Source organism: Chiloscyllium plagiosum, chromosome 28 (genome assembly GCF_004010195.1).
Source record: "Chiloscyllium plagiosum isolate BGI_BamShark_2017 chromosome 28, ASM401019v2, whole genome shotgun sequence".
Lineage (NCBI taxonomy): Eukaryota > Metazoa > Chordata > Chondrichthyes > Orectolobiformes > Hemiscylliidae > Chiloscyllium > Chiloscyllium plagiosum.
The window spans coordinates 23,399,271-23,425,659 of NC_057737.1; the positions used below are offsets into that span (position 1 = coordinate 23,399,271).

The 26,389-nt window shown below is 39.1% G+C and overlaps 1 protein-coding gene and 1 long non-coding RNA gene across 5 annotated transcripts; one reads left to right on the forward strand and one right to left on the reverse strand.

Annotated features, from left to right (window-relative positions):
• Nucleotides 1–160: 160 nt before the first annotated feature.
• LOC122564038 lies at nt 161–3,389 on the reverse strand. 2 transcript variants are annotated; one of them, XR_006315800.1, is made up of 3 exons: nt 3,210–3,389; nt 2,247–2,394; nt 161–789 (listed from the first exon to the last, which is right to left on the reverse strand). It is a non-coding gene; the product is annotated as an uncharacterized LOC122564038 (long non-coding RNA). The 2 variants fall into 2 exon arrangements; XR_006315801.1 differs by lacking the exon at nt 3,210–3,389 and adding an exon at nt 2,688–2,774.
• Nucleotides 2,855–25,653, forward strand: LOC122564036 (protein PIMREG-like). Of its 3 annotated transcripts, XM_043718502.1 has the most exons (5): nt 2,855–3,195; nt 7,564–7,856; nt 11,365–11,460; nt 22,313–22,359; nt 23,097–23,157. In XM_043718502.1, the coding sequence occupies exons 1-4, from the start codon at nt 2,938–2,940 to the stop codon at nt 22,341–22,343; spliced, it is 678 nt and encodes a 225-aa protein (XP_043574437.1). In that variant the 5' UTR covers nt 2,855–2,937; the 3' UTR covers nt 22,344–22,359; nt 23,097–23,157. The 3 variants fall into 3 exon arrangements, with proteins under 3 accessions (XP_043574437.1, XP_043574436.1, XP_043574435.1); XM_043718501.1 differs by lacking the exon at nt 22,313–22,359 and having other exon boundaries at nt 23,097–25,653; XM_043718500.1 differs by lacking the exons at nt 22,313–22,359; nt 23,097–23,157 and adding an exon at nt 16,762–17,864.
• Nucleotides 25,654–26,389: the final 736 nt, after the last annotated feature.

Genomic DNA, 26,389 nt, shown 5'->3' on the forward strand with positions numbered 1-26,389 from the left:
GAAATTAACAAATAGAATTGAATTGCATTTATAAAGGTATTCACATAATCTTAGAACTTCAGAGACAAGGATAATATGTTAATATAAATTTTGTAGATGTACATTAGAGCTTGTAAAATGTACAGAATTTCAGTAGAGTATTTGATAGGTGTTTGATTAAGTTGGTTATTGTACTTGCAGCTATGAGCAGTTATTCACAAATTGCACAGGGAGGGGGAGCAACTGGAATGATATTCGATTCTAACGGATTGGTGAAATGATAAGCAGTGCGAGAAGATAGTGATCAATTTCCTCAAAGGCAGAGATTAGTTAGCTGGAAAAATGGGAGTGATCATCAGGCAAATAAAATTGCTCGCAGTGAAATAGACATGTGTGGCATATTAACTGCAAACATTTAAATAATTACACACTGTTTCATGTTATTTTATTGTGCACTGGCAAAGAGCTGCAAAACATTTGCTGTGAAATTAATAGCTTTATTACAACAAAACTAAAAGGGACAAGGAATTATTAAGTGCACAGTAGCATGTGACATAAAATGCCAGGAAATTGTGACAAAATGTCTTACATTTAAAGTAACTGGAGATTTTTTGTTATAGGGCTGGATGATAACTGTGGCTAAATAATTAGTAGGGGGTGTTACAAATCCATCCATTTAGCAGTCTCTTGTGTTTCACTCTTATCAATTTTCCCACTAGATCATGCCTCCATTCACCTTCTCTCTGTGCCCTCTCCCTAAACACAAATCTTCCTTTTGTTTCTTCCCTATCTCAGCAGCTCTGACAGCATCTGTGGAGAGAAACAGAATTAACATTTTCAAATCCAGTGACCCTTCATCAGACCTGCTGAAAGTCTGTAGCAGTTTCTGATTTTGTTTGTTGCAGATCTTCAGCATCTGCTGCCCTTTGTTTTATTTTCTGCTATCTCTGTGTATGCAGGGACATGATAAGCAACAGGGAGGCATTTAGATGTCTAGGGTTTTCCAGTAGAGCTGGCAGTAGTGTCAATGGTGGAAATGACCACATCCTAGAATGCAACATTCTCTGAGGCAAAACGTTGTTTAAGATTTGACATGGGCCAGGGAATGCAGAATGTGACAACTTCTACAGGGCCAGTGGGGTTGGGTGAACAGTTCACTGCATAATCAGGGGGTCCGGCAGTAACAAAGAGAAGTGTTGTTGTGGTTTAGTCACAATCCAAGGTGTGAACACCGTCGAGTTCCCAGCTCCTGTAAGCATGTGACGTTTTGGCAGCAGCATTGGCGGTGAAGGTCTGGACGCGTGAGCAGTGAGCCCGAGTGGCTAAGGAATTATTTCACATATGCCAGGAATTTGTGTTGCCTATTAGATTAGATTGAGCTGAAAATATGTTGCTGGAAAAGTGCAGCAGGTCAGGCAGCATCCAAGGAACAGGAGAATTGACGTTTCGGGCATAAGCCCTTCTTCAGGAATGAGGAATGTATGTCCAGCAGGCTAAGATAAAAGGTAGGGAGGAGGGACTTGGGGGAGGGGCGTTGGAAATGCGATAGGTGGGAGGAGGTCAAGGTGAGGGTGATAGGCCGGAGTGGGGTGGGGGCGGAGAGGTCAGGAACAGACCCTTCAGCTCAACAAGTCCACACCGACCCACTGAAGACACACCCCGCTACCCTACATTTACCCCTGACACACTATGGGCAATTTAGCATGGTTAATTCACCTAATCTGCACATCTTTGGATTCTATGACGCTAAGATCATTCGTGGTGTAGAGACGTTTAACCATATAAATGTCCTGTTAATCTATTTTCATCAAAGTATTAAATCATGAGGGACATGGATAAGGTAAATAGACAAGGTATTTTCTTTGGGGTGAGAGAGTTAGAACTAGAGGGTACAGATTTAAGATGAGAGGGGAAGATTTAAAAAGGACATAAGAGGCAACTTTTTCATGCAAAGCATGGTGCATGTATGGAATGAGCTGTCAGAGCAAGTAGTGGAGGCTGGTGCAATAACAACAAATTTAAAAGGCTTCTAGATGGATACATGAATAGGAAGGGTTTAAAGGGATATGGGCCAGATGCGGGAAAATGGGACTATCTGGTCGGCATGAACGAGTTTGACCAAATGGTGTGTTTCAGCACTTTACCTCTCTAAGTCTCTAAGACTATATTAAGAGCACATGATTCATTTCGGAAAACAGAATGCAAATCCTCCCTACCTCAATCCAAGGAGAACAAACAAAATATCGACCCCCTGTTTAAAATCACACCGTCATTTGGAAAGGACTTTCCCTATCTTCTCCAAGTCATTAACAATCTGCATTCACATCGCATCATGTTGAAATTCAGTGTTCTGCATAATCTGTGAATCGAAGTCTTAGTACTGGAGTAAAATGAAGAATTGGGGTTGCTGGAGATCTGAAACAAACAAAAACAGAAATAGCTGGAGAAACTCAGCAGGTTTAGCAGCATCTGTGCAGATAGAAAACAGAGTTAACGTTTCGAGCCCAGTGATCCCTCTTCAGAAATTGATACTGGAAACGTTTTGCCTTCCCGCAGGATTTAATGCACAGATTTTAAATGTGCACCAATGCTTTTCTTAAATTAGGAACTGTGGCAGCAGCCCATTTCTCATGGTATCGGCAGAGGGCGCTGAGATGTCAAGAATGAAAGGGTGATTTCCATCAGCTCCAGGAGAGAAATGCACATACTGCTTGTTACTTGCTCAGATGCTTTTCTGTTGAGAGACAAAGGCTTGGGAACAGTGGCCGGAGCCCGAGCAGCCTCGCCCAGTGACGCAACCGGCAGCCAATCAGCGCTGGGCTCACCACGTCTGTTTGTCACTCTCACCAATCAGATCGCGGGAATTCCACTCCGCTACAAAGTTGCGCCAAATTCAAAAACAAGAAAGGGACACGCAGAGAGAGAGAGAAGACGCTCGCTCCCAGTCTCGGGATCACAATGACAACCTGGAGAAAACAGCACCAGATCCTGCAGGAAGAAGGTGATAGCCCGCCAGCCGATCTGTTCAGGGAGATGTCCTCGTCCAGCTCCCTCAACACTATCCGCATGTCCTTGAGGAAGAGGCTGCCGTTGGGACAAATGGACTTTAACATCGACCACACCCCGAGCTGGGAGAGTCTAGAGCTCAGCAAGAAACCTAACGCTTTACAAAGTATAGGTCGGACTGCGAGGAACACATGGGGCAACGTCTCTCAGGTAACTTGTCTTACACTTAACACCACGGAGAGTAGCGACGGTGTTATTCCATTGAAAATAGCAAGGTTTTCGAAAACTGACATTTCTTAAGAAAAATATGGACTTCAGAATTTTTTTAGTAGAAGAGTGTAGAAGTTATTTGGAAACCATTGATATTGCAGTACGGTTAATCAGGTGGCAAACAATTCCGAGATAAGGTATGTGTGCCTGACCGTGGCAGACTGTAGTATAACTGTACGGTAAATGTGCACGATTGGTTTAACTGGAATGAGCTGATTGGCAATTGGCTGCATTCCTTACATTGCAGGTAGTGTTGATTCTGCTCACTTCACCATAATGTCCTGATCAATATTTATTTCCAAACCAACATCGCTTAAATAAATTGTGTTTTTCTTTTACTTTATTGCGGAATCCCTGTAATCCTGGGATCAGAACTCTCTAGGCCCATGTCCTAACTTAGATCAAGTCCTGTTGTTGACCTACACTGACTCCCAGTTAAGTAGCTGCTGGATTTAAAGTTCTCATCCTAGTTTTGTTTTCAAATCCCTTCATGGTCTAGTTTCCCCTTACTGTTCTAATCTCCTCAGCCCCGCAACCCTCTAAGATATCGGTACTGTGCTAATTCTGGCATCTTGACTGTCCACTGTTGGTGGCTGTGCCTGAACTTTTTCTGCCTTTCTACACCTTTTTTTTTCAAAATATCTTAAAACCTACATCTTTGATTTTTTTTTTCCATTTGCTTTAATATGTAGATCAGTGTCAGCTTTAGAAACTTGCTGTTTGCAAACTGCTTCCTTGATTTCCTACAGCTCAAAATGATACTTCACTGCTTCTGAGGTGCTTTCAGACTTGCTGAGATTGTTGAAATTGTTATGAAACTAGTTATTTATTACTTCTCAGGAACTGAAAATGAGCTTGTGATGCCTCCGTGAACTCAAGCCACTGTAAGTGTGATGAGAGTGGCTGTATAATGGGTTCTGTTATAGTCATTAGGGTAGCTGTAGTTTGTTTGTGAGCAAGCATGTGACTTTAAATTGACATGATACAAGGATCATGGGACAGAATATATAAGAGTTCCCACAAGGTAAGGAAACCTTAAATCTGAAAAAGGATGAATCTGCTGACAGGCTTAGCAACAAAAATATCAATAGATATTTTATGCTCACTGGTACAGAATGAAGTAAAAGGGAATCACCATGAAATATATTGTTCCAAGCATGGAAGAGCAAGTTCAGAAAGTGCCAGAACTTTGAAGTGAGTTAATGTACAGTGGGGACAGTTTATTACTCAGATTTCTGCCCAACCAGATTGTGATGAATTGAGGGGTGGAGATCACCTGAATCTCTGGAGGATAATACTAGGGGAACAGATTGCAAGATTAGGCTGTTTCTGGAGGAGAATCTGCAGAGAAGGCTTTGGCTGTTTCAAATATTCTGTTGAGAGAGGCTGAGTGTAAGCAATAAGACTGAAGGTTAGTATCTGCTGAAGCCAACGTACTTGAGAAGCAAAGCATGATCCCGATGTTAGGAAATGGGAGCCAATACTACTGGTTGGCCACTAGTTTGTGTCATTTCCACTTTGGTTTGAATTTGCCTGAATATGCAAATAATGATCTCTTAACAACCCAACTTCTTCCATTTATATATAAACCAACCATGGTAGAAAATGCTGAATGTTCAACTATGGTTGTCATGGTGGTATTTCTGGACTGGTGGGATAAAATTTTGCTAGCAGGCCAGTCAGTTTAACTTCAGTACTGGGAAAATGTTGAGGTGATAATCTGGAATAATGTTAACTGTCTTTTGGACAAATGTGGATTCATGCAGGTTTTTTTTGAAAAAAGTCAGTTTTTGATTTATTCCATTTTTTTTTTGGTAAGAAATGAAAGAATTTCAAAGTCTTTAATTTTGTTTGGAGATTGTTTCTCGCTGAAATAGCAAGTCCAAAACAATATTTCTGGGAGGACTTTCATTTCTTGCTGTAGCAACTAGGTTATTTGGGAAAGGGAAACTAGTTGGAAGATCAGATTTTGTTGTGCAATGTCAAAACAGATGGGGGTTTTGTTGAAGCTGTGTGAGAGAGACAACTGAAAGCCACAAAACTTAAGTAAAACCATATACACAATCCAAGCATACTGAAGAACTGGCTGTTTTTCATCAGGACTGACCACATATTGTTCATAAGCTGTTAGATGAAGGTGTTGTGGACCAGTCTAAACCACCTCAAAATATATTAAGGAGATAGCCTAGACCCTAATTTTTTATTATTTTAAAGGCAAGTGCCAGGTGTTATGTTCCGGATACAATTCACCTGGTCAACCTACCAGTCTGGTAGCAAGCCACACTTTATTTATACACTATAATTAAAATACATCAGAAGAAGAAGAAATTGGCATGTCTTAACTCTATTGGAAAACTTAGAATAATAGAATATTTTACTACTCGATAATAACTGTTCCGATACAGTAAAATCCCATATACACACCCTCAGCAGAGGCAAAGTCAATAAAGTAGATTGTCTCATGTGCAATTCTAGCAGCCTATGAGGAAAAACAGGCAGAGAGGGAGAGAGGTACTGCAGCTTTCACGTACAGCTTCAGGACCCCCAGCAACAACAGCTACTGAAAGCGAAAGCCATAAATCCCTGGTTGTGTGGGAGCATGACCTCACCCATTCAGGCTGCTTCTATTGTTCCAATATTTTAAAAAAGCCCAAGGCCTCCTAAGCTATTTATTTTATTGGATTCAACAGACAGCTTGTCACAACCTCTCTTCAAAGATTGAGGACAAAATATACCTCTTAAAGCCATAGTATCATCACAAACAGGATTCTGGAGAGCTACATCATCAAGGTTATGATGAGTTAAGTGAAAGAGGCTCCACAGAAGTGTCTTGTTGGTGATAATCGTATCTGTGGATGTTGGATGGAGATATCAGAGGCCATTTGAGAATTAAATACTACATGACAACTAGTGCCTGATGTGGATAGTGCTGTGAGAGTTATAAAGACTGCATATGATGCCATATAAATGATTGCTACCTGAGAGCTCCTAAGGTTTATCTTGGTTATATCAATTATTTAAAGTATTCATAGTTTCTATTGAATCCAGATTGCTTGTTACTTCACGTTTTGGTTTGATTTGTAGCAGAACCTAAGTTTTCAAAAGTGAAACAGTTTCTTCAGTTGCGATTATGTGGAAAGTTTGATTCTTTCATGTTATGATCCTCGTGAAGACCAATAGCATGAATCAAGGACTGATGAGGGTAATGGAGTTGATTGTTGTGTACATGCACTTCCGAAAGGCATTTAATAAAGTTCCACAAAACCAGTTTCCTAGCAACATTGAAGTCTGTGGAATAAAAGGGGCAGTGGGAGAGCAGATATGAAATTAGCTAAATGACAGAAAGCAATCTAATCATGTATGGTTGTGCTTTGGATCGCAGAAAGATATATAGTGATGTTCAAAGTCACAAATAGGGTTGTTAATTTTCTTGATCTGTATTTCTGGCCTAGACTTGGGGACACAGCTCACAATTTTATATCTGCCGATGTCAGCAACTTGGAAGTCTTGTGAACCTAAGCTCAGTAACGATAGACTTTAAGGGGCTTTTGACTGCTGGAATGGGTGAATGTTAATGCTAAAGAGTGCCAGGTGACAAATTTTAATAAGATCCCAATAAAGAACAGGAATATAAAATAAAAGACACATTTTTGTGCAGGAACAGAGAGACTCATGGACATGTGCACACATTGAGGGGAGCAGAGCAGATTGAGTAACTGATTGAAAAGCATACCCGATTCTGGATATTTGAAGTATAGGCATTGACTGCAAAAGCAAGGAACCTGCGCAAAGCTTTTATGAAACTGCAGTTTAGCCTTGGCTGAAACACTATCTCCAATTATGGCACCACCCTTCCTTCCAGAGGAATGTAAAGGCTTAAGAGATTACAAGAATGTTTTCAAGGGTGATTGATGCAGCTTTTTTTTTTTTGGAAATTTTGGAGAGAATGGGTTTTCCTCCTTTTGAGAAGAGAAAATTTGAAAGGAGATTTGATGCCTTCAAATATATGAGGAATCTAGACGGAGAGAAATTGTTCCTGTTGGCAGGAGGCACAAGAACCAGATGATTCTGATTTACAGTGATTGAGCAAAGCAGCCAAGGCAACATTATTTCACATTAAGTGATCTCAAACTGGAATGAGTGTAAGAGAGGGAGATTCAATCTTGGGTTTCACTAAGAAAGGCTTTCGTGAGAAGAATTCCACTGCTGTTGAGGAAATGTATTGGCCTCCTACACTAATGATTTTGTTTCTTCTCTTCCACCCACCCACCGCTACCCCCCCCCCCCCCCCCCCCCCGCGCCCAATAGAAACTCCAGAAAAGACGGCAAAGTCGCAGTGAGTGCCTGGTCATCACTCCTTCAAAGTCTCAAACACCTCAGAGATGCAGCAGGGTATCGGCATCAAAGAAAGGCACTCCATCAAAGTCCCATTCGAGCAGGAAGGGAAGAACCAGCGCCACACCATCCAGTGTGAATCGCACTCCCAAGTGGAGGGAAGTTGCTCGGTTACTCGACCAGGACGGGCTGCCTCTAAGGAGATCAGTCAGGTCTGCTGCATTGAAGAGCCCCTATGCCTCACCCACTGGAATTAGTAGGAGGAGGTACAGAAACTGAGCAAAAATCTTCATCATATTTTTCCCAGGGCCAATTGTGTAATGAACTAATAACAGGGGGAGATGTGCTGAAGTGGCTTTTCAATGCCAGTTTGCTTATATTGATTTGCTTACACAGTCAGATATACAGCATGGAAACAGACCCTTCCGACCAACTCGTCCATGCTGAGCAGATATCCTAAATTAACCGAGTCCCATTTGTCAGCCTTTGGTCCATAGCCTTCTAACCACCTTTTTTTTTTAACATTAGATTCCCTACAGTGTGGAACCAGGCCCTTCGGCCCAACCAGTCCACACCGACCCTCTGAAGAATAACCCACCCAGACCCATTTCCCTAATGCACCTAACACTATGGGCAATTTAGCATGGCCAATTCACCTGACCTGCACATATTTGGACTGTGGGAGGAAACCCACGCAGACACAGGGAGAATGTGTAAACTCCACACAGTTGCCCAAGGCTGGAATCTAACATGGGACCCTGGTGCTGTGAGGCAGCAGTGCTAACCACTGAGCTACCAAGCACTTCTCATGCATGTACCCATCCATATGCCTTTTTAAATGTTGTAATTGTATCAGCCTCCACCATTTCCTCTGGCAGCTCATTCCATACATGGACCACCATCTACGTGAAATATTATAATAACCACAACGTTGCAAAGTTAAAAATCACACAACACCAGGTTATAGTCCAACAGGTTTATTTGGAAGCACTAGCTTTCGGAGTGGCGCTCTGAAAGCCATTGCTTCCAAATAAACCTGTTGGACTATAACCTGGTGTGTGATTTTTAACTTTCTCCACCCCAGTTCAACACTAGCACCTCTGGGTCATTGCAAAGTTAAACATTGCAAAAGCTTTGACATCAAAACTGTAAGGATAAAAGCTAATATTTCTACCAGTACCAGAGCCCCCCTTTTTAAAACAAAAATCAAAGCATTTAATGCTCTTTAAGTCATCTATCAAGATATTAAGTTTGGATGTTGCTTTTAACTTCACAGTCACATGACAATTAGTCGATTCAGCCCCGCAGACTCTTTCATGGGATAAAGGACCATAATAAATAAAGCTCAAAAGTGATTTAAATAAAATTTTAAATTCTCTCAACAGGATCATACAAGGATTATTTAGTTAGAGCAAATGGAAGTTTATTTTTCTTCCTGATCCCTGTTTGGCTTGTACTGTTCGTGTCTATAGTCTGAAACTGTTTTTTCATTAGATAGTTTATCATGAGTTATTCACAGACCAAGCACAAGTGATTCTCACGATCTGCAAATGTCACGGGATGTATATTATGTAATCCGCAAACAAAACCGTCCTTTTTACATTCAATGGCAATTTGTTAGGTAAGGATGAGCTGGTATTTGTTGTACAATCCATTCGAAGTCATTGGTTGGTACAGTTGAGGTATGGATCCTGTTGAGAGAATTTAAATTTGTACGTGCGTTTTACTTATTATGGTTAACTGGAGGAAGTAGTCAATTAGTTTTAAAGTCCACATTTCAAGATTCTTAGATGAAGTGAGTTTGATAGATCTGAAGGAATTGTTTTTTTTAAAACCCATGAAACCCAAATCCAGTTTGGTCAAAGGATAAATTTATTAAGTGTTGGTCATGCAGGAGGCTAAATCAATTGAAAATGGGACTGCTTTATAATGAATCTTGTGGTAATGGTGGTGTCAGTTAAACTGGAATTAAGCTCACTCCATGCAGTTTAGAGGAATAGATGGTCTATATTAAGAGGAGGAGTCAATTTTATTTGCAGACAGACAAGATTAAATTGGATACGATTATCTTTCTTCTATTTGAGTGACAGAAGAGCAGTTTATTGTTAATTTTAGTGTTCTTGATAATTTTGGTGAGTTGCCATGCAAGTTGGGCCACTAGTATTTATTTCCTAACAACCTGCCTGGAGCTTAACAGCCACCACATTGCTTCCATGTTGTGAAGACTTGCACTCACTGAAGAAAATTACATCTATTTGACTCCGTTCTGGCCCCACTCCTGACACAACCAACTGCAGAGATGAGCATGGAATGTGGTTCAGCAATCTCCTCTGTGGCTGTGCTGTGATCTGTGTTTAAATACCTGGAGTTACCTATGTGGTCTTAGTACTCAACCCTGGAACTAATGAGCTATGATTGGGAGAGCCTTTGGCTGACAGTCTTGTAGCTGCTCAGTGTTTTGAGTTTGCACTGATAAACTGAGGGGCTGCAATCAGATTGACAAAAATCCTCCACTTATCATTCCTCATGAAGATTGGGATGAGTGCATACATTGAGATTAGCATTTCAAAACTGCTGGAATTCAGGAATTCTTGCTTATCTGTTAGTGAATGTTTTAAAAAATAACACCAACCCTGTCATAATTTCCCAATCATATGTCCATCAGAAATGCCAGTTGAAGTGTTGATTACTAACTTCTAGGGTGGGGAGGGAAATACTTTGGATCATGAAAGCACTCTCATCTTCTAATTAAAATCAAAAGAACTGCTGATGCTGGAAATTGGGAACAAAAACTGGAATTGCTGCAAAAACTCTGCTGGTCTGGCAGCATCTGTGGAGAGAAATCAGTTAACGTTTCAGGTCGGGTGACCCTTCTTCAGAATTCAACTTCTGATCATCTTCTGAGTATCTGATTTAAGGCAACATTGGAATGTCCCAGTGCCAGTCAGCAAAATAAAATTAATTTAACAGAAATATCATCTGTTGTATTTTTGAAGCAAGCACACCACCTATAAACACCTCAGTTCTGGATAAAACCAAGGAAGCTCAATACTATAAATGAGAATATTTTCTATGTTTAGAACATCCTTTTGTCTCCAGAAGGAAAGGGGAGGTGGCATCCAGTGATTAAAGCAAGTTACCATGTCTCATTAGGAATTGTGGGTGGCCACTTTGGCCTGGCTGAGGAGCAGTCCCATCTGCAGATCAACTGACTTAGCCTTCTACTTTGGCGTCACCAAAGATCAGGTGACAAGGGCTCCAGTACAATTAGGAGTTGAGGCGCAATCCCTTCCAAGGGATTTACTGGTGCTTTAGCCAATATTTGAAACTAGTGAGAAGAAATTTGAGTGTCTGTGCAGTTCTGGTGGTTATTATAAAAGACTAATTTATTTGTTGGTTTAACCAGAATAGTCCCATTGCAGCCCTTTTCCTTGTAAAATGACTTGTAAAAGCTATAATCACAAAATATGGGAATCTCCTAAAGTGTGCTTTTATTTTCTGATGACCAGGGACTTTACAAAATATCCAAGAAAATTACAATGTTGCTCCAAATTATTTCAGATTAACAAGAAGAAAGTCACCCCCTTGATGGGATTTCTTCCTTATTTAGGGGGTAAGGATTGTCTGTTGATAGGATTTTGCAAACCCAATTTACTTGTACTAGAATCAACGCTTATCTGATGTTGAAGGTTGAGAGTCCTGATTGTAATGGCTCCAAGTCAGGAACTACAATTGTATAAAGTACTCCAAGTACTCATTTGTGTTTGTTAACAGGCAGTTCGATTGTGATCTGGAATCAGTGTCTTTTGGAATTAGACGACTAAAGCGCTTGTCCCAGGTATTTGACGAAGCCATCACCAAGGAGGAAAGGTATTGTATAGTTAATGTCAATCTTTGTTTCAGTCCCCAGTGGGAGTCCAGAGACCCAGGTAATGTTCTGGTTTCCTGGGTTTAAATTTGGGTTATTAGGTACAGTAGGCGTGTACATTTAGAAATGGACTTCTCCTGTATGAGTGGGCTGATGCATTTATTGAAGTACAATGTCCGATTCAGTAGCTGTGTTGAGTCTACAGCAGGGTGACTGAGAACGCGAGGTGGGAGTGAACAGGCAGACCTCTGCCTTTTTTTTTTTATGTTTCCTCTGCAGGACAGATTTAAACTGCTAACAAAGTGGGACAAATCCTGCATTTGCTTTCCTTTGTTACTACTGATCCTAGGTAAGAGTCTGTAGTTCATTTTCTGGAGAGGGCACCCGTACCTGCAACATGGTTAGCATTACGCAAGGGATTTCCTCCTTTGTGGAAACCTTTCCTAGTTCTAATGCGTTCATGTTGTCAAAAGAGCCAATTTAACCAAGCTGCCTTGGGTTGAGAGAAGTGAATAGTTACTAAAATGCAAGGAAAAATACTAATGTGTGTGTGAAGGAAACACAACAGTTTGCAAGAAGATATACAGAGGAACCTCAATTATCTGAAGGACACGAGTAGGGAGTATTTCGTTTGGTTAATTGAATGTCGGATAACATAGTTAGCCAAGTGTTGAGACCTTGCAATCTAGTTTCAATAATCTGAAATTCAGTTAATCAAATGCTGGATAATCGAGCTTCCTCTGTATATGAGTCAGTCATTGGTTTGTCTATGAGGATGGTGAAAGGATGCAGCAGTTCGATTAGTTGGTTGCAGTGGCATAAACCTGAATACTCTTGTTTCTGCACGTTAGCCAAAGGGAGTTGCCTTGTTTCCCTTTTGAATGGTGGCTTTGCTGACTCTAGACTTGCTTCCAGCAATCAGTGAGAGGGAAAGGCTTTTTTTCTCTTACCCTGCAATTGCTGGGATGTTGTTCAGCTACAACCTTCACAGCTTGTGGCAGCCAGTGGAACTAGAAGGCCAGAGCAGAATGCTGAAACCTGTGGTTGCAATTGGGTTTCTATTTAAACTCCTTATTTTGGGTATTCCTGAAAGAGGAAAGCATAAACATGTCTTTCACTCAGAATTGCTTGCCTTTTTGGCAGTGTTTATTCACACTGGCAACTGCGAGCAACTATGTAAGTGCGTTCATTTGGGAATGGATTGAAATGCTATATGTTATCATCACAGACTTAAATTGGGATGTCATACACCAAATGCAGTAGTTTGCAGGAAGGGTAAGTAATTTTGAGCTGGGCTTCAGTTGGATGGAGAGGGATTGCTGCACAGTGTGGCAGGGTGGGTAAGTGGAAGAAGGAGAGGAATCGCTAGTGTGAGAAGGAGAGGCCACAAAAGCTGCAGAATGGAGGATCAACAGGCAGGGCCCAGAACCCATGGAGAAGGGGAGGTAAGGATTGGCCAAGGAGGATCCTCTTCCCCCTCAGTGTCTTTCTCCTTCTGCATTCCACCTGCCCCACTGATCGTGAGCTCCCTCATCCCGCCACAGTATCTGTGCACATAAAGTGCACATAGTGCGCATGCACTGGTGTCAGTGAACACACCCCTCTTTTACCACACATCATGAGTGATAGATGACTGGAGGATCACTCAGTGCAGGATGTTTCTGATGAGATGGTAATCAGCCTCTGTTGTCTCTGTGACCCTGGGTTTTGCATTCTATCTCTTCTTTTGAAGAGCCTCTTCCTGAAGTTCCTCCTGGTGCAATATTCCCTACTGTCTCTGGGGATTGAGTATAAGTCGTACAGGAAATTTCCAGACAGACACTAATTTAAAGGATCAGAATTTACACACTCTTTGACTCGAATGTACTTTTTAAAAAAAAATTAACAAAAACAAAATTTCTTACTTGACTTTAATATGTTTGTAAGTAATCTGGCATAATGATTCATTGACAAGACCCCTTTCTCCAATACTTGTAACTGGGCATGGAGATTACCCATAAGCAACATCTCCAACAACATCCTTCACTTTCATGTGTTTTGAAACCTGGTAGCTGGGTGGCATTCCATAATAGCCGTCAGCAATGACTTTTCTTTAATCTCAAAGTTACAAGTCAATTGTACCGTTAATCAAATTATTCCAGGCTAGGCTAAAGTTCAGTGTCACTTTGAAAAGCTGGAATAGTATTTACAGTGTATCTTATTCTATAGTTTATCCTTTGGTTAAAAACTGTCTTGGACATGATGTACAAATCCAATTGCACTCCATTCAAAAGCTTCATTCAGCAGTTGGCCTTTGATAAAATGTTATATTTTGAACAGAAATTTTGTATAACTCTATCGGGAGTATTTAATCATTTAGCATTGACCTTGGAATCAAGGAACCTTCTGTCTCTGTCATCCTTGCATTGGCTTATTGAAAGAACAGTTTTTAAAAGAGAGGAAAACTTAGCTTCATCCAGCTTTATTCATTACCACTGAGTGTCTCAAAGTGCTTTGCAACCATTTCAACAGTTTTCAAATTGTAGTCATGATTGTACTGTAAGAATCATGGCAGCCAATTGGTGCTGTTGATTGAAAGAAGCTTTGGTCAGCACATCATGGGTATTTCCATTGTTCTTCAAAGTAGTGCAGTGGAATTTTTACTCTCCATCCAAGCAGCCATCCAGGGCCTATGGTTATGTGAATGACACCATCTCTAACAATGCAGCACTCCCTCAGTGGAGTTTCAGCATTGACTTCTGTACTCCAGCCAAGGAAACAACTTGAACAGAAACCTTGCCTCTCAGAAGGTCATGCACACCTGAGCTATAGCTGATATTTAATCTGGTTTTGTCCCACCATGGTCCTCCAATGTTTCCTTTTCAATATCCATCCAATTCTGTTTGAAAGTTGCTATAGAATCTAATTTCAGGCAGTAAATGCCAGTTGATGCATTAAGATGAGGTTCCCCATGGGAGACAGATTAGCAAGTTTAAATCTCATGGAATATAGGGAGAACTAGCCATTTGGATACAGAATTGGCTCAAAAGGAGAAGACAGAGGGTGGTGGTGGAGGGTTGTTTTTCAGACTGGAGGCCTGTGACCAGTGGAGTGCCATGAGGATCAGTGCTAGGTCAACTACTTTTCATCATTTATATAAATGATTTGGATGTGAGCATAAGAGGTATAGTTAGTAAGTTTGCAAATTTGGAGGTGTAGAGGAAGTCAAGAGGGTTACCTCAGATTACAACAGGATCTTGATCAGATGTATAAATGATTTGGATGTGAGCATAAGAGGTATAGTTAGTAAGTTTGCAAATGACACCAAAATTGGAGGTGAAGAGGAAGTCAAGAGGGTTACCTCAGATTACAACAGGATCTTGATCAGATGAGCCAATAGGCTGAGAAGTGGCAGATGGATTTTAATTTAGATAAATGCGAGGTGCTGCATTTTGGGAAAACAAATCTTAGCAGGACGTGTACACTTAATGGTAAGGTCCTAGGGAGTGTTACTGAACAAAGAGACCTTGGAGTGCAGGTTATAGCTCCTTGAAAAGTGGAGACACTGGTAATAGGATAGTGAAGAAGGCATTTGGTATGCTTTCCTTTATTGGTAAGTGTATTAAGTACAGGAGTTGGGAGGTCATGTGCAGCTGTACAGGACATTGGCTAGGCCACTTTTAGAATATTGAATGCAGTTCTGGTCTCCTTGCTATCGTAAGGATGTTGTGAAACTTGAAAGGATTCAGAAAAGATTTACAAGGATGTTGTGAGGGTTGGAGGATTTGAGGGTTGAATAGGCTGGGGCTGTTTTCTCTGGAGTGTTGGAGGCTGAGGGGTGAACTTATGGAGGTTTATAAAATCATGAGGGGCTTGGATAGGATACATAGAAAAAGTTTTTTTTCTGGAGTGGAAGAGTCCAGAACTAGATTGGGTTGGGATATCTGGTTGGCATGGACGAGTTGGACCAAAGGATCTGTTTCTGTGCTGTCCATCTCTATGGCTCTATGAAGTGAATCTCCCTTCTGATTCTTTGCCAATTACCACATCTTCTTTGAACATGTCTTTGATATACATATCTTGTGGCTATATACTGAAGAAAGGAACTTTACAGAACTGGGCAAACTCTGGTTCAAACACTCTTCAGCTCTTTTATTGGTCAACTTTGTCAAGGATTATTTTCAATATTTCCCTCTGGTGATGTTAGTGACTGTCTGTCTGGTTGCCTGTTCCTGATGGTCATCAGTAATTTCTGGCTTGAAAGGTAGTCAAAAAATGAGATTCCAAAATAAGCAATCTATTCTAACTGAATATTTTTGACATGCAAATTTTCTCTCTGCATATACCTAGCCCCCACAACGTCCCCCTCCTCTCCTTCTGCTGCTGCATCTTGTCGGTTGGTCTTCCATTTGCTTGAATGAAGAATATTTGTTTGTGAGAGGTTCTGGGGGGGAGCAAGGATTACCTTTCGACCTGTAATTCCTCACTCATTCTAGTGGAAGGAAGAGGGTAATGCTGAATATAATGAATGCATCATCTTCACCTGTCTTCAAATAGATTATTTTCACTATGATGTTGGTACTTTAGCCCAACTACAGTGGCATAAGATCTCAATGCCTTTTTATTGCATGCAAGGCTTGGTACAATTGGGGTCAGTCCTGCCTCTGGTTCAGATGTTTGTGGTTTCAAGTGCCAGTCCAGGGACTTGGATTTCTAGGCATTTACAATGTTGCATGAGTACTTCAATTATGGACAATGTCACTGTTGAGATGAGGCATTAAATTGGGGCTCAGTCTGCTCCCATGGTTGGATATAAAAGATCCATAGTGCTCTTTCAAAGACAGGTGGGGAAGATGCTACCTCTTGTATTAGTCTTGACCAATATTTTTGCTTCAACAAGACAGGATAATCTGAGTATTGCCTTCCTATTTGTGGGAGCTCACCACGTGTTCAGCCACATTTGCTACATGACAACAGAAGCTACATTTCCAGATGTCATTCATTGGCTGAAAAGTTTTGGAGGTTGTGAAAGGTGACATATAAATGCAAATCGTCTTTACATTCAACCCAGTACACCAGTTCCTTTCGACTTGGTAGTAACTATTTCTAAGTGGATGAGTCAGCCTTGAAAACCCCTATAGGGGCCTTGTAAAATATTTTTGTGTAAAACAGAAGTTGCATTTCCTGTCTCTTGACTGCAGTGATTTAATAAAATGAGAATTCTCTGTCATGGGGTTTCTGTTCTGCTTGCAAAATCAGGTTGCATTAGATTTGAAAAGAAAAATTGATTTGAAAGAATTGGATTTATTTTTGTTTGTTTACAGTCCTGCATGTATCAGAAAATCTAATGAATGCAGGGAGCGAGGGAAAAGAAATATGACTTTCACCAGCCTCCGTTTTCAGATTCATGACTGTTTAACAAAAACTGGGAGAAGACCGTATTCTGATGTCCATCAGACTTCATTTCCAGTGAAAGGATTGCCCCATTCTAATAGAGGCATTGAATAAAGATATTTTGCCTTTCCACAACAAAGTGAGGTAGAGGCAAGTAACAAGCATATCAGAGCAGGATCCTGTGAAAACAGCATAGAAGGACATCTGTGAGATAACAGGAAACAAACTGTCTGAGAATGTGGCTGTTTTAATAAAAGTATACAATTCTTTGTTTTTTTTTAAGGAAAAAGCACAATTGCTTGTTCATTCAAAGTTGTTAATTCTATACTGCCAGAATTTTCCTCCATTTGTCTTCCTCTACTATGTCTTGTCTTGTGTTGCCTCTGAATAATCAGTGAAGTTGTCCATGGAATGAACGATTGTAAATGCATGCTGGGAGATTGTCTCCTGACTTATCAAGTTTGTTCAGATACCATCTTGTACTTGATTGGTCCAATATAATTTGTCACTTTGGCTGAAATTTCATATTTATAAATCCAGTGCAATTATGTGAACTTTCTCTGCAGGGGGTCCCTGTATTCCAAGATCTGCAACAATTCAAGAAAGCAGCTTGGCATATTTAATTATTTAATTTCTAATGATTGGTAAAATACATTTTAATTGAGTTTCAGTAAAACAGATTTGAACTCAATGATTTTTAACAATGTATTGGAATGTAATAAATCATGAGGCTTTCTGAAGAGTTACCGAGCGATGTATACAACATGACCAATATAATATTTAATTCAACAATTAATTTACTGAATTAAATGGAAAACAAATAATGGAAAATGCATTTGAAGTTTACTGCTGACTGGCAATGTAATCTGTTGTAACCCATATGGAAATTTGGCTTTTAGCATTATCAACACTGGGAGCAGTAACAAAATGAGCCCATTTGACAAATGGAAGTGAGTATATATTAGTCATAAAGATGTACAGCATGGAAACAGACCCTTCGGTCCAACCCATCAATGCTGACCAAAAATTCTAACTTAATCTAGTTCCATTTGCCAGCACTTGGCCATATCCCTCTAAGCCCTTTGGTTTCATGTAACCCTTCCAAATACCTTTTAAATGCTGCAATTGTACCAGCCACCTCCACTTCCTCTGGCAGCTTATTCCATATACACACTACCGTCTGTGTGAAAAGGTTGGCCTTTGGTTCCTTTTATATCTTTCCACCCTCATCCTAAACCTATGCCCTCCAGTTCTGGACTCTGCTACCCAAGGGAAAAAACCTTGTCTGGTTGTAAGTTTGCTCACGGAGCTGGAAGGTTTTTTTCATATGTTTCGTCACCATACTAGGTAACATCATCAGTGGGCCTCTGGTGAAGCATTGGTTTGTGTCTCACTTTCTATTTACATGTCCAATAAAGGAAAGCATACCAAAAACCTTCACTATCCTAGCTACCTGTGACTCTACTTTCAAGGAACTATGAACCTGCACTCCAATGTCTCTTTGTTCAGCAACACTCCCCAGGACTTTACCATCAAGTGTATAAGTCCTGCAGAGTTGCCTTTCCAAAATGCAGCATCTCACATTTATCTAAATTAAACTCCATCTGCCACTCCTCAGTCCATTGACCCATCTGATCAAGATCCCATTGTACTCTGAGATAACCTTCCTCACGGTCCAATTTTAGTGTCATCTGCAAACATACTAATTGTATCTCCTACATTCACATCCAAATCATTTACATTAATGATGAAAAGTGGGAGAGCCACTGTGGCACACCATTGGTCACCTTTTGAGCCTATTTGTGATGAGCAAAGGAAAAAAAGAACCAATGAAGCACTTAACTGAAAAGATTCTGATCATTGGTTTTAAGTTTGTGCTACAGGAGGAGGCTTCCAATTCTAAAATTCCAGAAACCATGTTTGCAGACGTTTCAGAGTGAATTATTTTCAGTTTGCTTTCAGTCGTATATGAGTGGGATGGGTATTCAACATGATAGCTCAAATAGGGAGTCGTCTTTGTTTTAGTCATTCATGTGATGGCGGCATCACTGGTTAGACCAGTGTTTATTGTCGAGAATGGGGTCTGGAAAAGCACAGCAGGTCAGGCAGCAGAAGAATCGATGTTTCAGGCATAAGCCCTGTTGAAGGGTATATGTCCAAAATTTTGATTCTCCTGCTCCTCTGATGCTGCTTAACCAGCTGTGCTTTTCCAGCACCCGACTCTGATCTCCAGCATCTGCAGTCCTCACTTTCTCTAGACCAATATTTATTGCCAATCCCTAATCATCCTTAATTTCAATAGTCAATTTTTCTAAGTGAGTTATCTTTCTAAACCATCTGGAATTCTTGGGTGTAAGAACATACACACAGTGCTGTTATGAAGGGAGTTCAAGGATTTTGACCCAATGAAGGAGAAGGTACAGTGACAAAATTGCCATTCTTTCACTGTTGCTGGGTCAATATTACTGGAAATCCCTCTTGCCAACCCTCTGGATGTGCCTTCACACCAAAGACTGCAAGTGGTTCAAGAAGGTTGCTCATCATCATCGTCTCCACAGCAATTAGGGATGTGTAATCAATGCTGCTTTAGCCTGTGACACTTACACCTCACAAGTGAATAAAAAAAGCTTTTTTTCCAAGTCAGGATTGTGTGTGGCTTGGAGGGGGACTTGAAATTGATTGTGGTGTTCCCATGGCAATGGCTGCCTTTGTCTTGAGTTAAGGTGGTGGATCTGAAAGTTATTGTTGGAGATGACTTGCTGAGTTACTGCTTGTATATGTTGCACGCTATTGTCATTGTGCAGGGATGATGAAGGGAGTTAATGTTGAAAGGTGGTAGATGTGGTGCCAATCAAGCTGGTTGTTTTGCCCTGTAAGCTGACAAGCTTCTTCTGTTATTGGAGCAGTACTCCACCTTCACTATTCCTGACATGTGCCTTCAAGATGGCGGACAAACTTTGGGGAGACAGGAAGTGAGTTACTGTTTGGTTTGTTCTGATACTTTTGTTGGCAGAATGTCCTCTCTTCAAGGTACTGCTTCAATATATGTTTTATCACTGGTTGAGATCTTTCTGACTGTATTTTCCTCATTTGAATTAAATATTGATTTATCACTGCTCGGTTTGATTTTCATGAATCCTGAATTGTGCTGATACACGTGTAATGGGCAGCATTTTGTCAAAATTGACTATTGAAATTAAATGGGAACAATTTATTTTATTAAAAAATGCAAAACTTGGAAAATTCAAAATCTACCTAATACATTTACACTGTTGTATTGTGATGGTGTGATTAACTTTAAAAGAGTCAAACTGCTGCTTTTCTTATCTAGAAATAAGCAATGGTTAGACACAAATCTCTAGCAGGCTCTCGCAGACCGCCTAGGGCTAAATGCAGACACAGAATGCATTATCTCAAAATTCTTGGAAGCTCATTCTTGGAATGCTTTGAGGCACTTCCTCTGGGATTGGGTTGAACCCTAATGAAATGTTCAACTGAACTCTGAAGGAGTAGTTGGGTTAACTAACAGTCAACATATTTCTGGTTGTGTTGTCTACTGCATCTAACTGTGCTGGTTTCAGCATTTTTTGATTATGCAAAAAAGTTCTATACATCTTTATATCTTTCGCATATCAACTTTTAACCTTGAAGTCATCATCAAATGATTATCATCAGAGTTCCTGTGTTTGCGCTATATTCATCATACATTTGCCAGAGGTCTTTGTTCCAGATTTGATTTCCTCTATATTCGCAGTTTGACCTGTCTTTTCAGTACTTTATAATTTACAACAGGAAATGGATTACTAAACCCTCCCATTGAAACAATTCAATTATCTTTTACGAATGACTTTAAGTTCCTGCTAGCCCTTAATCTTTTTTTTTAATTGTCATTTGAGATCCCCCCCTACTATGGGTAAAATCCTGCCTGCATATGCCAGTAGAACATGTCATTTCTCCCTTAATTTCTTGTTCATCATTGACTGATCTTAATCCTTAAAACTCATGTGTGATTTACAGACAGTTCATACAGACACCTTTTGTATTATACTTGTATAGTAAGGAGTGACAATTAGGAAAGTTGCCATGCTGTCATTATATTCAGTAAATCCTAAATGTATTATGGTAAATTATCCCAATAAACATGTTACATATAGATTTATCTGGTGCTTTTCATGTTAAAACATTTCTGTGCTTCACACAGTGACATGGTACAAAAATCAAAGTTGTATACTATATCTTAACATGTTTGTATTGCTTTGAAATGATCAAAGGAGCACTGTGAAGTTGGACCTGAGTAATGATTAATTGGAGCTGCCAGCGTTAGCAGGGAAAGGCAACATTCAGGCTGTTTTCACAAGCAAATTCTTACCTTCCATGAGACAGAATCTTCATACAAACCTACAAATAAGAAGGATGGGTGGGCCATTCAAACTCTTGAGCCTGGTCCATTCTTTGATTTGATTGAAGATACAATCTAACTGTAGCCTCCACTTTCCTTTCTACCCTTAACTGTTCTACTTGCCATTTGTGAGTTTGAAGGCTGAGGTTCAACAATATACGTGACACACCAGCCTTATTCTGTTAGATTGACTAACCATGCCAACAGTCATCGAGTCCCAAAGAATACACAGCACAGAAAAAAGTCATTCTTTGCATCTGGTGTATGTAGGTGTTTATGCTGTAAATAGTCTCTTCCTAAATCTACTATAACTTCTGATACCTTTCTTTTTCCCTCTTTCTCACTCACACATATTTAACCAGCTCCCCCAAGTTCGTTCATGCTATTAATCTCAGCTACCCCTAGTGGTAGCATGTTCTACCTTCTAATCAATCTAAATAAAGTAATTTCTCGTACATTCCCTACTGAATTTCTTGCTGACGATCTTCTGTTGAGAATATTGGCTCCTATTTTATGAAAATGTTTGTAAATGGAAACATCCCTGATTTAACACTTTCTTAATCTTGCAAACCTTTAACTGTTCATCTCCTCAGCATTCTCTTTAAAGAAGTTTCCCAGAACAATATAATCTCGCCATTGTGAAATCAGAAAAACATACTTGAGGGTCTAGTTTAGAAGTAATTGTTCTTCATTTTATATTTCATGCTCCTTTCTCGAACCTAAATAAATCCATGAGCCTTTTGAGTTGTGTTCAGTTCCATGTGTACTGCAGAGATGGAGAACTTCCATCAGCGAGTCCTGAAGTTTTAAAAAAAAATTCCTTTTAATATTAAGAACAGCGTTTGTCTGTTGAAAGCAATGGCAAGTGCTTTGTGAAAGATACTGGAAGCTTGTTACATTCACTGTATCAGAAATAAATTTTGCATACAACTGCTATCTGGGGATTGATGAAGAGCCATGTTGTTTCGAGCTGAACATCCAAATCCTAATCTCTCTCTTTAGTGAAAGCGTCCTATTCAGTTTAAGGAAGTGAATTCTGTATCATGCTGCTAACTCACCATCAATCTTTTATTCATTATCAGTGACATGACACTTTCTCTAATTGATGACTGAAGAAAATGCAAGTGAGGTAAAGTTTGCGTGTCACAAGCCAATGTGTATTATTTAAAAGGACATTGGTTGGATGGTCTACAAGATGTCAGACATTTATGCAGTTGGGATATTGAATAGGGTGACCACAACAGTTGTAGTATGGAACATTTAAATATCAAAGCATCATTGATTAAATATCTCACAGAAATTTACTCATTGGAATCTATTGTTAGTTCTAAAAGCAGATGACCCTTCCAAGTTGGAATTGCTGGATCACCAGTGATTCAGTATCCCACTTATAAAATGATCCAGTTTCTGGTTAATATGTTTGATTTTTAATCTTTTTTAATGATTGCAGTCTTCTTGGAATGTTCACTGTTCTAACCGGATGGCCTTTAATTAATGAAAGCATCATAGAAAGCTGTAATTTTGCTGAGCTAGTTCAATGCATTAGTCTTCATTTACAGCTGCCAATGTTTGCATTTTAGGTGCTTCTGCTCAGTCAGCTTCTTTTTATAAAGCATATTTTTTTGGCTTCAATACACCGTATCCTCTCAAACCTAGAATTAATATTTTATTCAAGTTTATTAAAATGACTTGTGCATGTTTGTCTTAAAATGCTTATACTAATATTTACCACCTTCATCATGAGGCAGGCTGTTGATGACACATTGTACTGCGCTTCAACTTGATCACACCTTGTGTTGCATTGTTCAAAAGTGTTTAAATTCTACCGCCAACCCCAACCAAACTATTTTCCTTGTTCGTTTCCAGGAAACAGGCAATTGAAAATTATCATCACATCATGTCGGAAAACATGCTTCTGTCTAAGATTCAGGGTCAAAAAATGTTGGCTTCATCTTTTAGAAGAAAAGCAAAAAGGCTTCGCTTCACCATAAGCAAGTGGGCAGATGAGGCTTTGTCAAGCATTGCAGAGCAGGGAAAGAGCTTGAACTGAACAAAAACTGCCAAGTAAAAGCCATAGAAGACAATCTTCCTGGAGAGTTTCCAACTACGTGCCGTTTCTGCCTCACTTTTTTCTTATTGAGTTTTCTTTCTTCTTCTTTTATTCTAAACATGAATATAATTTGTAGAATTGCATGGACAGCTCGAGTAACTTCATTACAATGACTGTCTCATAATGACACTTGCTACTTTTGGTCTCATCTGCAAGTACTTTGAATTTTATTGCAGGGTGAAGCATTTATTCTCCTGTACTTGAGCAAAATTAGTTTGTGTTCTCCACTTATAGTCATTATGGGTGAAGTATTATTTGCCTCTGGTTTGGAATTCTGGCCAAAACTATTCACTCCATTCAGGATTAAAGGTTTTGAGAAAATGCTGCTGCTGATGACTAGAGTTAGCTAATGATTTATAAACAAGGTACTTCTATCCTAGCAGCAGTTAGTGTAAGAGGGATGGGACATGCCTTCTAGAGATCCCATTGTCCCTTTTTATTAATAGAATTTCTAAACAAAATATTGTGTAAATGTTGTTTCTCAGCTGCCTGAACTATTTTTTAAAAACATCAGGTCCAAGAAAGCTTTGTGCATGAAAATGATTGTAAATTTGCCTTGTAGCAGTATGAGGTTTTAAAAGATTACTTATGATCAATATGCTTTAGAAATTGATCACTGCATGAAGGGAACAATTTTGTTTTTGGCAATGACACTGCAATTTTTAATACGAATTATGCAGCACAATTTAAAATCAGATTATTAGAATTATAGACTGGAAAATTTATTTTAGTGTGTTAATGAATTATCAGGCTGCCATTTAAGTGTTATCAAAGCATGTTTAGAATTTCATTTCTTTTTATGACAAGTCTTCCTTGACCAAGTATTATGCATCAAATTCCTTTAACCAAATATAAATGATTAACCACAAAACCCTCATTTGGAGAGGGAACTGGTGTTTAGACTAAACCATAGACTAACAACAAAACTCTCGCTTTGAGAGGGAACTGGTGTATGGGCTAAACTATTGATTAACAATAAAACTCGCTTTGAGAGGGAACTGGTGTTTGGGCTAAACCAAATATAAATATACATATAAATTATATTTGTATTTTAGCATGTTGCTAAAATTGGCACAAATTATAGTTAAACCAATAAGATGCTACATGCAGTTTGCCAAGTGGTGAGGATAGGTACTTTGTTAAGAGTGAGTTTATATTTGTGTTGCTGAGCTTAAAGTCTGGAATTGGCTATGATTCTTACAATACCCTGTTCGTGAATGTGACATTTCTCAGTTTAAACTTTACTTTTGTAGTTAATGTTCACTTTCAATTACTACTATACAAAGAAAATCACCACTGGTCCCTTCTTAAAGGACTGGATTTTATTTTATGAAAAGTTAATTTTTTTGAAAGACTTCGGTAGAGAACAAGATTTGTATGTGATTTGAATGTCCTGCCATGTGACTTATGCTGGACTGAAATATAGGAGTAATGGGATAGGAATGCAACAGATTCCAGAAGCTCATATCTTTGGTTTTTTTACCTGTTTTATGTAAATTTTCATTTCTCACTCGCACTAGAAATTTTATTTTTGACGTAATTTGAAATTTGGTGCTGGGTGAGCCACTTACACTGAAAGACCTTGCATGACATTGGTTTTTGTATGTGTCAATTCATATGAAGGAATTTAATATGTATTTTTTAATTAACATAAGCTATTCAATGTTACCTTAAGCTGTATGTTTTAAGGATTCTAAGCTTCGCTGTTGGCTAAGCTTTTTTACGTACAGCATTGTTGTGCTCTACAATAGTGCATCTGGTGTGAAATTTGAACTTTTTTTAATATTTGTAACCAAAACATTTTTACTGTTGTAGAATCTTCTGCTCACACAATACAGTGCAAGATTATCTAAATGTCTTTTAAATTTGGAAAAACTGAGTTTCATCAATATTAAAATAATTTCAAATATGTAATTGCCTATTCATGATTATCATGGAATAGTAGGGGATTGGTTTTCAGCATATCAGAGATTTTGGGAATTACAAATGACTTTGACGACTGTATAAAGAACATGTTGTTCTCTACTGCCAAAACCAGTATCCCATCATAACTAATAGGGATTATTTTGCTATGCTCCGCTTCCAAAAGGAAATTCACAACCATGTAATGATCGGAAAGTACTTTATGAATCCAGAAATAGACTGACATGTAACAGTGAGTTTAATGGACTTAATTTCAAGGCGCTTTCCAGAAATTGTCGATGTAAGTGTATTCACTTTGAAAGCAATGTTTATTTCAGAATGTCTTGTAACTTTTCAAAATATATAGTCATTTGATTAAATATTCACATCTGTAACAAAGCAACTTGTGTCCTATAGCTTTTATTGGATGAAACACATTTGATCTCAAGGCTGATGTTTTCTTAATTGACTGGAATGTTAACAAAGCACCTAAGAAAGTGATTAAATGTTTGATGTTGCTTGTGTTCCTAATATTTTAATCAGCCACAAATTTTTTACATGTTTAAAAGAACAGCATATTTAATGTTTGGTTTGCAAGTAAAGGCTGAAGATAAAGATAGACTAGCTTTCATTTCTGACTCGAATCTTTCCCTGCTGATTACATCACCATGTAGTACAATGATTTAAGACATTGTGTAAATTACTAAGGGGTCTGATAAGGAGGCATCATAAAAACAAAGTACAATGTTCACTTTTCCTTTTCTGTCCTGGATGAAAAATTAATACATTTACCACCAACGCCACACCACACTCCATATACTCGTGGATTAATTTCCTTCCTTTCACAAAGTCTTGGAGTCGAACTGTAGCTTGGGATTTTTAGTATTTGCTTTTGTTCGGCAAGTGGCAGATTACTGCACTGAAAATGTCTGTCTATCACTTGTATTTGTCACTGGACAAGTCTTTAGCTCCATTTTAAATTGAATTTATCCTTTGCATCCTATTGAGATGGCAAATCTGAATAATAATTTAGCTATAATGTGTCACTGTCATATCTTGAATCACTTTGATTACACCCTGCCATGATGTATTAAAATGACAATGTCTATTAACACAAATATCTGGCATACAGAACCAAAAACTTGAA